The sequence below is a fragment of the Oryzias latipes genome (assembly GCF_053564925.1).
Source record: "Oryzias latipes strain Hd-rR chromosome 1 unlocalized genomic scaffold, Olatipes_Hd-rR_3.1 chr1_Y".
NCBI classification, from domain to species: Eukaryota; Metazoa; Chordata; class Actinopteri; order Beloniformes; family Adrianichthyidae; genus Oryzias; species Oryzias latipes.
In genome coordinates this window covers 10,468,777-10,483,570 of record NW_027616335.1, presented here as the reverse complement: position 1 = coordinate 10,483,570, position 14,794 = coordinate 10,468,777, and the positions used below count along the sequence as shown (strand labels likewise).

The following is a 14,794-nucleotide window of genomic DNA, read 5'->3' as shown; positions in this document are numbered from 1 at the left end:
ATGGGCTTGTCAGGAAAGCTCCTGCTTTTTATTACCTGTCAGAAAAGCCAAGGGATGGATGGAAAGGAGAGGAGCAAATTAAACGACACTAAATAAGACGCCCCATCCCTCCGCCTGCGTCTCCTGCAGATTCCTTCCTGCACTGTTGACATACATTTGGAGGCTTTGACAGCATGATGTCATTCAGTCGGCTATTTAGTTTACCTTAGCTGGACTTTATCTGCCAGTCAACTGCTTCGGGGTGCAATTATTTTAGCCTATATTTAGTAAATTCTGCTGGGCACTGGGTTTGGTCTTAAATGAAATTTGCCTTAGATTGACTGATATGAGTTTGATGTATGTTTTATATTTGGAAAGCAACGTAATTTTCTCAGTTACGCACACAAACGCACACACGACCCTCCTCCAGTGTTGCCGTTTCAACCAGGCATAACCTCTGCCATCTGTCCACTCCTATCCTCTCAACTTATTACTGTTTCACCCTTCCACACTTCTTCTTCCCCCTCTAACTCCTTGTCCTGCTCTTCTTCATTTAAGGGTCTTTGAATGCATGGGTCCTATAGAGATATGGAGTATTTAAATTTCAATTATTAGCTTTCATTTATTAACTTTGTATATTCCCTCTTTTTTGTTGCATTCTTAGGGTCAAAGTGACATGACTCATGTAGGTTATTATCCTCACACTGATTTCCATGTTTTGACTTTTAAAGGTCCCACTTATTTCATTCAGTTGTTTCTTTTGTCTTTGATCTAAAGGTCACAACGTCAAAACTGAAGAATTATTTATTTTGGAAGAGGAAATGCTGTTTCCTGTCAATTTGTTTTGGTAATAATATCTGTTTAGTTGTAACAATGTGGAGATTAACGATAGTTTTGTTTGCCAATCATTATTTAATAAAGTAATATTTGTTATGTCTGTTCTTTTGACTGTTGTTTCTAAGTTTTGACACTTGGTGACCTGGAAATAATAGAATAATGTTTTTTAAGTTAGTTCAGATGGGTTTAGAGTAATTTTATGACCAAATCTGATCAAAAATCATTAGGAAAATTAGATACATTCATAAACTCAATTAATATATTTTTAAAGCAATTCCTACTATATTTTTTCCAAGCATAAACAGATTTCAGGTTAATTTCAATGTAAACATGTTTATTTCTTTAACAGAAAGCTCATCTTGTGTTAAGTAGGAATCCCTAATTACACTAAGTTGTTTTTTCATAACCAGATATATTTGGTTTAAGAACGGAAAATTGTCAAATTAAACCAAATGCCAAATTTTTAAATCAAATCAGTAGTTTGGCCGTTTTACCCAGCACTGTAAACCAGTTTGGTATTAGAAAGTTTGATTTAAAAAATATGATTCTATTTTCTTGTTTTTGATTATGGTAATCTAATTTCAATTATTTAAACCAAACTGTACAGAAAGAAGTAAAAAAAAATGTTGAGGGTTTGCTCTCTCTGTTAAACCTGTCATCCAATCATAACCTTAGACTGTCAAATGCAAAGAAAAAACCCCAGCAGGATGCATTTATGAGCTGTATCTGAATTAAGTGATAAAAGAGCCATATTAGGAGCTCCTCTTCTAATCCTCTATTGTTCTTTGTCTGTCCCCTGTCCCCGCAGAGGAGCTGCTCTAATTAAAGACTAATAATTGTATTGTTTATAAAGCCTACAGAGACAAAGATTCTTCCATTCAATCATTCTTGGCTTGTACCTTGCTTATGAGGGCCATCTCCCTGGAAAAAGTTCGTAAACACACAGACTCTTTGTCTGTGTTTGTATGTGTGTGACAGAGAAGGCGATGCAGCATACATTAGAAGAACGAAAGAGAAAAGAAAAATCTAAATTAAAACTTTAAAGCACCATTAATCAATTGTGCCAAAGGCATTGGATTTCTAGGATTGAAGGGTAGTTGTGTTCAGGCATGATTGTAAATGCCTGTGTGTTTGATCGCACAAACTTGTGCCGCTGTCCAGGATTACTTTAGTTTTTCAATTTGCCTTTTTCCCCGAAGTGTGTGTGAGAGTTTGTGTGTGTGTGTTTTGTGAGCATGTCTTCACAGTGTGTTGGCTGCCCTCTCGTGTTGCCCCTCCTTCGTTTCAATCCCGCACACACGTTCACACAAGCTGAAGCGCCGGCAGATAAAAAGGCATTATGGTAAATTCCACTTAATGACAAATTTTTAATTCGGGGAACAGGACGTGGTGAATGGAGCTTAATTACCAGGGCCAAAGATCCCTTGGAAAAATAACCCCCTCGACGGGCCCAACCTGCCCGATAATGGAGTGTTCGGCAAAAATGTTTCACATTAACCAACGTCATTTATCTACCCTCCCACACCCCCATTCTGTATAATAACAAAAATAACAATCATGAAAATTCTATCTGCTCCCCCCCCATAACCCTGCTTCTTTCTCCCGCCTTTCTGCCCTCCCGCCCTCTGCTTGGCTCTCTCCCGCAGGAGGAAATTCATCAAAATGAAATTGAGGTTGCAACTCAGTGGTTTTATTAAAATATATTTGCCCCTCACAGACGATGAGTGTTTGTGTGCTTCACTGCAAAAGACAAAGGAGACTCCATGAATAATTTGGTCAGTTTTTATTAGAGGCATTTTGTGGTTTTGTAAGCAAGTATGACTTTGGTGATAAAATGTCAACACTTTTTGATTTAAGAGTTTTTTTGTTTTTTTTTGGTAAAATAAAGTCAAGTTTGGGCCACTTTGGTGTTTTTGGAATACGATGTGATGCAACTGACATCCCAAATATGCAAATGATTTGATTCAAAGTGCCAAAAACAAGTTTGTTGGTTAGCTTTTTGATCTCTTGAATTAGGTAAAGATTTTTTTGTATCACATCAGTTTTTCAACATCTTTAGTGCAGAAGAAATGACTTTTTTGTTTTTTAACTCACATTTTTTATTTATACTCGGGGCTTCTTCCAAATTGTGTTTTGCTTTTCCATAATTTTACATTCTGCATCTTACTATAAACTCAAATAAAAGTTGGGTAAGTTTGTGCAGAAAAAGGCTAAAATTCCTCTTCTTTCTTTCCTCATTGTGTCCCTTACACTGTCCATATTAACACAAACACCCCCCCCCCCTCAAAAAATATCTACAACATAAAAAAATATAATCCAGTAATGTAATACAACCAAGTTGTATGCATGAGAAATGTTGCAATTTCTGGATATTGTCCCTCATTTGAAAAATGTTCCAAAATGTTGTAAAAGCCTCTTTATTTTGTTAATATAGATACATATTCTGTACAATGTCAAAGGCAAAAATGCAATATAGTTTCTTACGGTTAAATAAATAAATTGCTTAAAAACTATTTTCCTGACTTAATCCACTGAAACCTGTTGAATTGGTTTGTATACTTATTAGCTTTTCAGACCAAAGAGTTTATTAAACAGAAAGTATCAGTGTTATCTAAATTAAACTGTTTGTATAATATTATTTATTTACATTTTTTTAAAGTAAAGCTCAAAGCTACTTGGTTTACATTTAGGACTTTGTCCCTTGCGTTCATCATTTTTTGCAGGTGCAAAAATGTCGCATACCATCACATTTAAACACATTAAAAGGCAAAAACTCTCCCACGTGCATCATGTTAGAATTATTCAATGAGAAATTGTTCACAGAATGATTAAGATATGTTTTGTTAGAACTGAAACAGCACAGCGAACAAAGCAAACGGATATTAAAAGGACACAGTGACTACCTGTCTTCTGTTAGCTCCCTGATTTGTACTGGCTTAGCTTTGGAAAGCTCCAACATGCCTGCCCTGCAAACACACACACAAACACACTGGCATGCATACACACACATTGCTTCGTTTAATTTTCTTGGCAGTTTTTGCTCCCTGTTGTTGTGTACCCTGATTGGACCATGTGGTTGCCATGCGGTTGCCAGGCCGCGCCCCTGCTGTGTGGTAATTGGTGTCTGTGGTGAAGCCGCGTGGCGATGGTTCTTTGACTGACGGGCTTGGCCACCTGCCCTGCCCTTGCTGCCAGCGTGGCGTGGAAGGGGGTGCGGTAAAAGGGCGGTACAGGCAGACCGGGTGAAGGGGGTGGGGTGGTGTTATGCATGTCACTCGTATTGGAAGTCTTGGATATTGGATGATGAGGGATGGACCGTTGAAATATGTTGGCCGCTAAAGCAAGATCAACACGGGCCTTTTTTTCAGTTCCTTTGTCACTTAATGAGTAGGAGTCAAAGTAATAATCATTGAAGCTTTTGGTTTCATCACACCGATCTTAAATGAACTTTTTTTTTCTTTTGGCTGCTCCCCATTTAAAAAAAATCCCCACAGCAAAGAAATCCATATGACCATTTGTGACTTGTGTATTCAGTTTTTATTGGATGGTCTTGACGCAAGCGGACTGTGATGGCAGCTAAGCTCAAACCTGCAACCAGCTGGTTACAAGCCCTCTACCTTTCTCACCATTCTAGGGGCTGTTTGCCAAAATAAATGGATGGATCCAAAGTGTGTTCATATGTGACACAGGCTGTATGTCTTCCTACAGTTGAATATCCTCCCGACTGTTGCCCAGTGTGCATTGTTTTGGGTTTTAGCCAGTAGATTGAGGGTTTGATCCAGGAAGGGCATTCCTCTCCAGCAGTTGTAGTTTCTAAATGAGATGCAATTCTATGTATTTGAGCTAACATTAATAGTTCAATAAAGGGCATGTAAATGTTTCCTCATTTATCGTTGAGGTTACATTCTAAAAAAAAACAGCAATACGTGAAATTCGCAAAGTGAAATTATAGATGTCTTCAGCTGTAAAGCCCCTCACCACACACTTAATATACTTTTCTCATATAGACATGAACATTTTCATACTTTTTTTTTCTTGTTTGAACTCTCAAAGTTCAAAGCTTCACAAAAAAAAAAAACAAGTCCAGTAAATAAAAATAAAGATCCGATAGGGACTGAAGATTTATGTAGATTTGGCAAACTGAATGCATTCTGTACAGGAGACACCACAGAGGAGATTGATTGATTGACAAATTCAACAGCCAATCAGAATGTTGAATTAAAAAAAAAATAGCGAAATTATGCTGATAAAAGTAAACAGCAAGACCCCACATGGTAATCCATAATCTAGCGAGAGACCGCTGTATGTCATGTATGTTGTTGTTGTAAATTGTGTCACAGCTATCTGGTTACCTCTCAACAACCAAGAAACTGGAGGATATTGACAGCAAAAAGATCCTTTTTACGTTGGATTATTTCCCCAAATGTCACAATTTGTGACTGAATAATTGGTTATTGAAATGTTGATTTAAAACTAATCCATCCTTCAAAGCTGTGAATGAGGACAATCATACAGACAAGCTTAAGAGTCTTTGATAGACGCACTGCTTTCCTTTAATCTGCCTTCAGCTGGATGTGTCGGGATCATGGCTTCACGTCTTCTCGGCTGCTTTTCTTTCATTCATCTGTCAGGGCAATCTGACAAGATGAGAGCTAATGACATGTGATTACCACTTCCTGAATGAGCCCAAACCTAACCAACATGCAAGGTCTTGATTTATCATCAGTAGTTCTAAAAAATCAGCTGTTCTGTGTTACTCACTGAAGATCAAGACTTTTCTTTGCACGGTTCTAAATGTGATGATTAACAAGTACATCAAATTAAAACAAAACTAATTAAAGTATAAAGCAAATATCGTTAGTCGAGTAAAGAATGACCTTTACTAATTATGCTGTTATTCTGTTGCCAGGAAAACCGTTGTAAATTAAACACTGAATCAGTATTAAACTTACAGATTATTGGAATCTGTTTCTCTTCTCTACTTTGTTTCGTCAATTGCTGTTTTGGTAGTATTCCTCTTATAACCTCGTGTAGTGACAATGTATGAGAACAAACTGCTATATGATACTAGGGTTATTAAAGAAACAAATGTCCTGTATTATTGTGTGGCTTTAACTGGATTTGGATTCTTCTCGAAAGAAACACACTCATAGGTATTGTCCTGTTAAGATTCCTGAATAAATAAAAATCGCAAACCACATCATCATAAACCTAACAAACAAACTTTATCTCACTAGAAACCTGCAGTATAAGTTGTTCTAATACTTACATTAGACAGCAAAATGGGATCATGTTTTTTGTGGCAAACATCCTAAAAATGATTTTATTTTTGATACACCCCCAAATGTGCAGGACTGCATGTTGGTGACGTTCATTCATATTTGATTAATACATTTTTCCCATCCTGAGCCAGAATGTGCCTCCTATTAATGTCATATATTGATGGATTTTCTTTTTCAAGTGTGGTACACTTACACCATCTGATCATCAATCATCATGTGCACTGCACAATGGTAGAAGTTTAAAAAAAAGTTTTTTAATAAATCCTTATCCTGCAGCAAAAATACAATTGTAAAGGGGAAAATAAAGAGAGACCCAATTGCAGCTTGAAATTTCAAAGATCTGTTCAGATTGACGATAACCTTCTTTTGCAAACATCTCCATAAATGTGTGTAAAAACACACATGTGACTCCTTGTTCAACACCCTTCATAATCACCGCAATACCCTAATGCTTCTACCATCTCCTAGTTTCTTCAACATTCATCTTCATTTAGCTTCCTGTTTTTTATTTCTTATACTGTGTCCTATCCCCTCCTGGCTAACTTTTTTAAAAAACTTGTTCTTGTTTTCTGCTTTCTTTCCATCCTTTATGTTTTAAAGGCTTAAATGTGTTGAATGATATTGAGTGCAAAGCTGTAAGAAAGCACAATGTTATAAAGAAGACCTGACTATGTTTGTGATGTATAAATACTCAACGCAGAACCAGAAAACTCCCGCCCAGCCTCGCCATTGTCCAGTGTTGTGCTTGTGGTCGATGTAATCCATCCCGCCCGTTTCAGTGTCAAAGATAACCATAATTTTGGAGGGGGGACATCCTTTTTTCCCTCCCATGTTGTGTCCTGCTGGTTGGTGTGTTAATGGGCTTGGTCAACAGCATGACCAATGAGCATACTGACTAAGTGTCACAACAGGATTTGGGTAGAGCAGGTCAGTCTAAGCCTCAACTATTGTTTTGATGGACAGCTTGCAGAGGACGCCACGCATGTTCACATATTTCTTAGAAAAACGTTTAATGAGTATTTGCAGGTGCATGTGAGCCATGCACATGGCATTTTCTGTCTTGTCCTTGGTTTATCAGACTTAAACCATCCTGTCGGAACCTTCATCCCATTTGTGTGTGCGCCTCACCCCAGGAGAGCTGGGGGTTCATGGTTCATTAGCCACATGTACACTTCCGTTCTGCTCTCACTGGTGGAAGGGACACATTCAGCGCATTGACACGCAAACACACACACACAGCCAGATACGCACACACTCAATTTCTCTGTTTGTTGTTCTGCCGGGGCTGATGAACAGGCATGCAGCCTCCTCCCCTCTCCTCCTCATCTTCTAGTAATCAGGGTACCTTTGAGACAGACAGGTAGCATCTGTCGCGTTCTCTCCACTGATCAGTCCCTCCCTCTGTTTCTGTCTCCCTCTCTTCCATGCCATTGTGTTGCATTACCCCTGACAATGGAGTGATGAGATAATGCGATAGTTGCCCTGCAGAGTTGAAGTTGATGTAATCCTCTGCAAATGTTGCACATGGAATATCCGTGAAAACTTTCAGATTTCTATCAGATGAAATGACACGTGGGCTAAAATTGTTTTTTTCCTGTCATTCACTGACAAAAGGACTAATAAGGCATTATTCCATTTATTCATCTAAGGACGTGTAGACCACCAAGATGGATGTAAAACCTGCTTTGCCATTAGATTAGTTAAAATTGAACAGTTGCAGTCAACATGGAGGATGCCTCTGGTGAGTCTGCTGAACTGCTTGGTGAAGCCGCTGCCATCTGCTTGTTGTAGCTCCAGACTCCTTCAGATCTGCCGCACCGCGAAGGAACGAGGCTCTGCTGGTTTGGTTTTGAGCGGGGCCTCAAGGTTGATTAGCATATTTTTGCCCGAGTGTAGAAACAACAGACCCCCCACCCCACCCATGTGTTTGATTCCTCGGCCGTGACAAAGAGCTTCACCCTTTATCCTTGTGTGTGTTGGGCTGGTGAGATGGGGGTGGCCCTTAGATTAAGGGAAAGCTTCCTGCTCTTTATTTGGGGAGTTCCCCTGGGAGATGCGTGGGGAATGACTTTCGTTGAGTCACTAACGCCTACTCGCATTTAAACCCACACAGATGCACTCTACACACAAATACACACCTTTAACCCTTGCCTTTTTTCAACGTACCCTTTGGATGGATAGTGGTTGTTGTGCAACACCAGCTAAGCGTGCAAACACACATAGACATGGCCTGCAGAGGCCCCTTGTCCGTTCACAGTAAAGGAGTACTGGGATACCCCCTTCCCCCTACTCCCTTTACAAGAACAACCATAACTAACTATACTCAAATATCTTACTCTGGCTTGACAGTAAGTCAGAAAGAAAGCATACAATTTCAGTCTTTTATACCCAATGTACAATATAACTATTATTGCAGTTTAACCATACTTACTAAAGATAAATTACATAATATATTAGAATATGATTTCTAAGGAACACCAATGTGAAAAAAGCCACACAGCAACTAAAAGTTGCTGCATCGTGTACAGAAAGATGTTGGTGAAGGACAGAATATAGAATTTATCTTTCATAAAATTCAGTTTTATTAAAAAAGAAACTACAGTCGGGACCATAAATATTTGGACAGAGACACATTTTTTCTAATTTTGTTTCTGTACATTACCACAGTGAATTTTGAATAAAACAGCTCAGATGCCATTGAAGTGCAGACTTTCAGCTTTTATTCCATGGGTTGAACGAAAAGATTGCATAAAAATGTGAAAAACTAAAGCATTTTTTTAAACACAATCCCTTCATTTCATGGGCTCGTAAGTAATTGGACAATTGACTTCCATGCTATTGCATGGGCAGGTGTGGGCAATTTCCTTGTTATTTTATTATGAGTGAAGCAGATAAAAGGCCTGGAGTTGATTAAAGGACTCATGCTTGCATTTTGAAGATTTTGCTGTGAAAAGACAACATGCGGTCAAACTAGCTCTCCATGCAGGTGAAAGGAGCCATCATTAAGCTGAGAAAACAGAAAAAAAACATGCGAGAAATTGCTACAGTATTAGGCGTGGCAAAATCAACAGTGTGGTACATCCTGAGAAAGAAAGTAAGCACTGGTGAACTCAGCAACGCAAAAAGACCTGGACATCCACGAAAGACAACAGTGGTGGATGATCGCAGAATCATTTCCATGGTGAAGAGGAACCCATTCACAATAGCCAACCAAGTGAACAACACTCTCCAGGATGTAGGCGTATCAATATCCAAGTCTACCATAAAAAGAAGACTGCATGAAAGTAAATACAGAGGGTACACTGCAAGATGCAAGCCACTCATAAGCCTCAAGAACAGGAAGGCTAGATTGGACTTAGCTAAAAAGCATCTAAAAAAGCCAGCACAGTTTTGGAAAAACATTCTTTGGACAGATGAAGCCAAAATCAACCTCTACCAGAATGATGGCAAGAGAAAAGTATGGAGAAGGCGTGGAGAAGCTCATGATCCAAAGCACACTACATCATCAGTAAAACACTGTGGAGGCAGTGTGATGGTCTGGGCGTGCATGGCTGCTAGTGGCACTGGGACACTAGTGTGTATTGATGATGTGACACAGGACAGAAGCAGCCCAATGAATTCTGAGGTGTTCAGAGACATACAGTCTGCACAGATCCAGGTGAATGCAGCCAAACTGATTGGGAGGCGTTTCATAATACAGATGGACAACACCCCAAAACATACAGCCAAAGCAACTCAGGAGTTGATTAAAGCAAATAAGTGGAATATTCTTGAATGGCCAAGTCAGTCAACTGATCTTAACCCAATTGAGCATGCATTTCACTTGTTGAAGACTAAACTTCAGACAGAAAGGCCCACAAACAAACAGCAACTGAAAGCCTCTGCAGTAAAGGCCTGGCAGAGCATTCAGAAGGAGAAAAAACCCAGCATCTGGTGATGTCCATAAGTTCAAGACTTCAGGCTGTCATTGCCAACAAAGGGTTTTCAACCAAATATTAGTAATGACCATTTTGTTTTCAGTTATTTCATTTGTCCAATTACTTACGAGCCCATGAAATGAAGGGATTGTGTTTAAAAAATGCTTTAGTTTTTCACATTTTTATGCAATCTTTTTGTTCAACCCACAGAATAAAAGCTGAAAGTCTGCACTTCAATGGCATCTGAGCTGTTTTTTTTAAAATTCACTGTGGTAATGTACAGAAAGTAAATTAGAAAGAATGTGTCTTAGTCCTAACATTTATGGTCTTGACTTTATATGAAAAAGGTACAGTAAAAGTCAATGATGGGGCAATGACCAATTTTTTTAAACATTTTTTTAAGTAAATCTTTTTGTAATTTTCCCCCAAAAAGTGCTGTTTACTCTTTCAGACATTGGGTTTCTAATTTCTTTTGTTTTTATTGATTAATTTGATTAGTTTCTTGTATTAATACAAATACTATGTTCTTTAAGTTATGTTCTTGAGTTTTTTCTAAGATTTAACATAGCTTAATTTTAAACTTAAAGGAATTTGATTACAATTTATTTGACTATAATTAATAATCTTGTAATATTAAAATATTTAAGTGTATTTAGGCATGTAGACCTAATTGCTACTAAAGTTTAAGTCAATAACCAGTTTAGGGAGATAAACACTATGAGCAGAGCATGATTGAGTATATTTTGATAAATCTTAGTTAACAGGAAATTTTGCTCTCAACCATATCGTAGGATTCTATGTACAGCATAGAAATACCTCTGTGTAACAGATATAACAAATAAGTAGTTAGTAATGTAGGTCATTGAATTGAAAAATAACAGTGATTGACAGTGTCGCCACATGATCCACTGACCTTTTTTGAAATTTTTGACCCACACCTTTCAGAAAATGCAAAGGGACATGAAAGCCTGATGGCTGTGAACAAGTTTTAACCTGATAACCTGGAGGGAACCTGTCATTCAAAGGACCAAAACCGGCCCCTCAATGCGCAATTTATATCAAGAGGCACCTATACTTTCATCCATTACGGTATTCGATTTAGCCATAGAGAGTAAAAGAAAAAATATGATCCAGACTTTAAGTATGTTTATTTTTTTAGCAATATTAGTCCATTTTATGCTGGAATGAATCCAGACTGCTGCAACTAGCTGTCTTGGCTCCAGTGACTTTAGATTTTGAACCTAATTGGAAATCAGAAAAGTAACTTGCAGGTTGAAGTCCTTTTTGTTCTAATTCTAAACTGAAACTTTCCAAACAGTTTTTTCAGTTTTAGTGCAGGTTTCTTTTTCCACTGTACACCATAGTTTATAGACTTTCAGTGTTTGTTCCTGTAAAGTTTCCTATGTTCCTTTTGGTTTCACATTTAGTAGTAACTAGCTTGTAGGAAAAAAGAGTTCCACGATGCCGTCATTTTAATGCTTTGTTACTCTGACGTCATTCTTTTATTTACCTGTTCAGACAGGCTCAAGGGTCTTCAGGGGCCACATATGGTTCTTGTCAAATGAAATGATTTAAACTTGGGAAATTTAATAATATCCATTCAACCTGCCAGTGTAAAGAAAAATATAACGGCTCGAAAGAAAAAAAGATGTTGCAATTTAGAACTCTTTGAAAAAGTATTTTCAGAATAAAGTCCCACTCCAGTCATCTTTTGATCTATTTTCAAAGCGTTCCCAGTGTTTTTTTAAATATGAATGTTTTTAGCAAACATAGTTTCTGCAGAGCGGCAAGAGTTCATTCAAAATTTGCCTCTGAGTTATGGGCGGGACCGTTGGTGCAAAGTTGGCCTCTTTCTATTTCCCATCATCTTTTTGTTTACACTCTCTCCTGCTATCTCACAGCCCTCACACCCTCTACCTCACATTACCGATGCAACAAAAATGGAGAGCAATATTGGAGCTATCCAGCCGTACACTTTTGAGCCAGATCCCAGCTCCGACAAGGAAAATGATGTACTCAACTACAAGCGGACACATCAGAATGGAGTGGAGCAGGGAGCTTGTGGCTTGCTGTAGCAGCTTCTAGATCACATCCACAAGCTTTTTCCAATGGCGTGTTTACATCTGTTCTTGATTCATCATGATTTGAATAAAGAAGTACTCAGATATGCAATTGTAAGCTTAATTTTCTTTATACCTGTTCTCCATCATGAGAGAAATCCATTTTCCAGCCTACATACAGACACGTAAATGTTACAGAAAATGTTACAAACACCTAAATCCTGATTTTTATTGGAGTGGGTCTTTAAGTTGAATGATCTCCAGGCTTCATGTATTTTAACATCTATCCAATAGGAGATATTTGTTTGCAATAATTTTTGTTGATGAAAATGGGGTATAAAGGCTTTTAGTTTCCCAAAAGGATTACTCAAAAGTTTATTACCAAAATTTAGAGCACAGGCAACCTGCAAGTAGCCTGTGCCAGAGTTTGTGCATTTGCGTGTGTGTTTTTAGAGGTGAAGGTCGTGGCAAAATGAAGCTCCATCCAAACACCCCCATTTTAATTTGTTTGACAGGGAAGAGAGGTGATAACCTCCCTTTGCAGCTGCTCACCCGAGGTGGGGGGGGCCAGGGGTGGGGTTTAGAAAACAAGAAGAGAAAGCAAAGGAAGGAGGGCTGAGCTGAATAGTGATAAGAGGGCTGGATGGAGAGAATCAGAAAAAGAAATAGCAGGGTAGAAGGAGAGCGTAACATTTAATTTTGGCTCAAGGCTGTATGTTTGTCCAAAGGCTAAAGACTGTCAAGCAGCTAATCGCAGGAGGTCGACATGTGGGTGTGCCAGTGCGTGTTGGTGAAAGTCTGTGTGGGTCATTGCTATCGGGACATAATTTATGCTGAGTACACGTGTCTGTGTGTAGGCTGGGATTTCTGGATGTCAGTTACAGTTCTGTGGGTCTGAGGAGAATACAGCGCTCTCCCTCAGGGTGCTGTTAGTGCCACTCTCATACAGATGTTGCCACTATGTCAGTTTCAGTGTGTAAATGTGTTTGTCCTTGTCTTGCCGGAAACTAAACCATTCCCTCAAGGTTTAGGCTTCCCTATAGGTTCGATTATTGTGAAGAACTCATCAGGTCTGAAAAAGACAAATACTTTCAGTTTGTGTCCACAAGAGTCAGTTTTGTTTTGAGGAAAAAAACGGAGAAGCTTTTTTACTAAACTCATCAGCCCTCTGCCATGAGTGCGACTGAGGCGCAGAGGTAGAGTGGTTGACCTCTGAGAGGAAAGTTGTAAATTCGGTTCTCACTTTGCCTGCCCGTGTTGTCGAAGTTTCCTTGGGCAAGACATTTGACCTCCCATTGCTCCCAGTGGTCTGGTTAGCGCATTGTATGGCAGCTCTGTCACCATGCATGTGAATGTGTGCTTGCATGGGTGAATGGAACTGGGGCTGTTAAGTGTTTTTGGCTCCAATCAGAATAGAAAAGCAACATATAGGCATACGCCAATGACCGTTGGCTGGTTTGGAGGTCAACTTTTCAGTTTAACAGTAGAAATCTAATCATAATCTAATTGTAAAAATAAAATGGTCATATTTTATGAGAATTAGGCCTGCACAATATACCGCAAATTTATCGTTATCGCAATATCCAGCTCTGCAATATGCATATCGCAAAAGACGGCGAATATCGCAATAAATCGCAAACCCAAAATGTGTTAAAACAATCTTATGGCAGCTTGAAGCATTTAATGAATCAAATAAATCCCTTTATGCTTTGACCAATCAGATGGACGCCTTCCCATTGTTGACCAATCAGATGGAGGCCTATTATGTTAGATGTTTGTTCCCCATGTCAATGAGGGTCATTTGGAGTATAATTTTTAAACTGTTGCAATGAAATGGGAATGATGATTTTTCTATTTGTTTATTTACCGCAAATTTATCGTTATCGCAATATTGATCACTAATATCGCATATCTCAAGTTTTCCTCATATCGTGCAGCCCTAATGAGAATCAATGATTAAAAAGTAAAAAAAAAAATTTAATTCAGAAATAATACCACAGTTTTTCTGATAGAGTTGAATGCATCCAGTTTTTACTGTGACTCTCCTGTCAACCTTTTAGTTTAATCTTGTATCTGTTAATAGTTGAAAGAAAACAAACTGTAGGTGTCCTTAAAGTAGAAAGACCAGCAGTTAACACAATCAAAGGAATAACAAAATCAGTTCAGACTCTCCTTATAAAATCCTACCAAGTTTCATGCCATGAATCTCATCTCATTTGAATCACACCTGTTCTGGTAATTCCGTTTTTTTTCTGCCTGACTTCCTTTTGGTTAACATATTTACATTGAAAGTAAAACTTTAAAGGTAGACTATGTTTTTCCTTTTTTTCCCCTAGATATTGATGAAGATGGCAGCTGGTTGGTGTCTGAGAAAGACAAGGAGGTAAGCGCTAGCTACTGAGTTTTAACCCATCTACCAATATAGTTCCACTCAATGGTTATCTTTGACAAAATTCAATATTTGCTTAGTTTTTTTTCTTGCTGTCAGGGACTTGCATTTATAAAGTTTACAAATAAATAACTTTTTAGAATCAAACATTTTACCCCCACTAAGGTCAGTTAAGTCCATTCTTTGTAGAGAAGTCAGGAAGACTTTTGTCTTCTTGTTTTGTTTTTTTTTTGAGTTTTAAAGTTTATGTTACCACCTCCTCAAGCCCTAAACCTACAGTACAGTCGTGGACATTAACTGGTAGGGTGAAAAATGCTGCCTTTGATTTGT

At 38.4% G+C, this 14,794-nt stretch overlaps 1 protein-coding gene across 3 annotated transcripts in view; it reads left to right on the top strand.

Moving 5' to 3' along the window:
• The window catches only part of LOC101170154 (zinc finger, CCHC domain containing 7), a 58,955-nt gene that overhangs the window by 18,948 nt on the left and 25,213 nt on the right, over positions 1-14,794 (top strand). For all 3 annotated transcript variants that reach the window (XM_011474853.4, XM_020702873.3, XM_011474847.4), the window contains one exon: positions 14,412-14,458. In XM_011474853.4, coding sequence (XP_011473155.3) covers positions 14,412-14,458 — 47 coding nt within the window. The remainder of the gene's footprint in view (positions 1-14,411; positions 14,459-14,794) is intronic.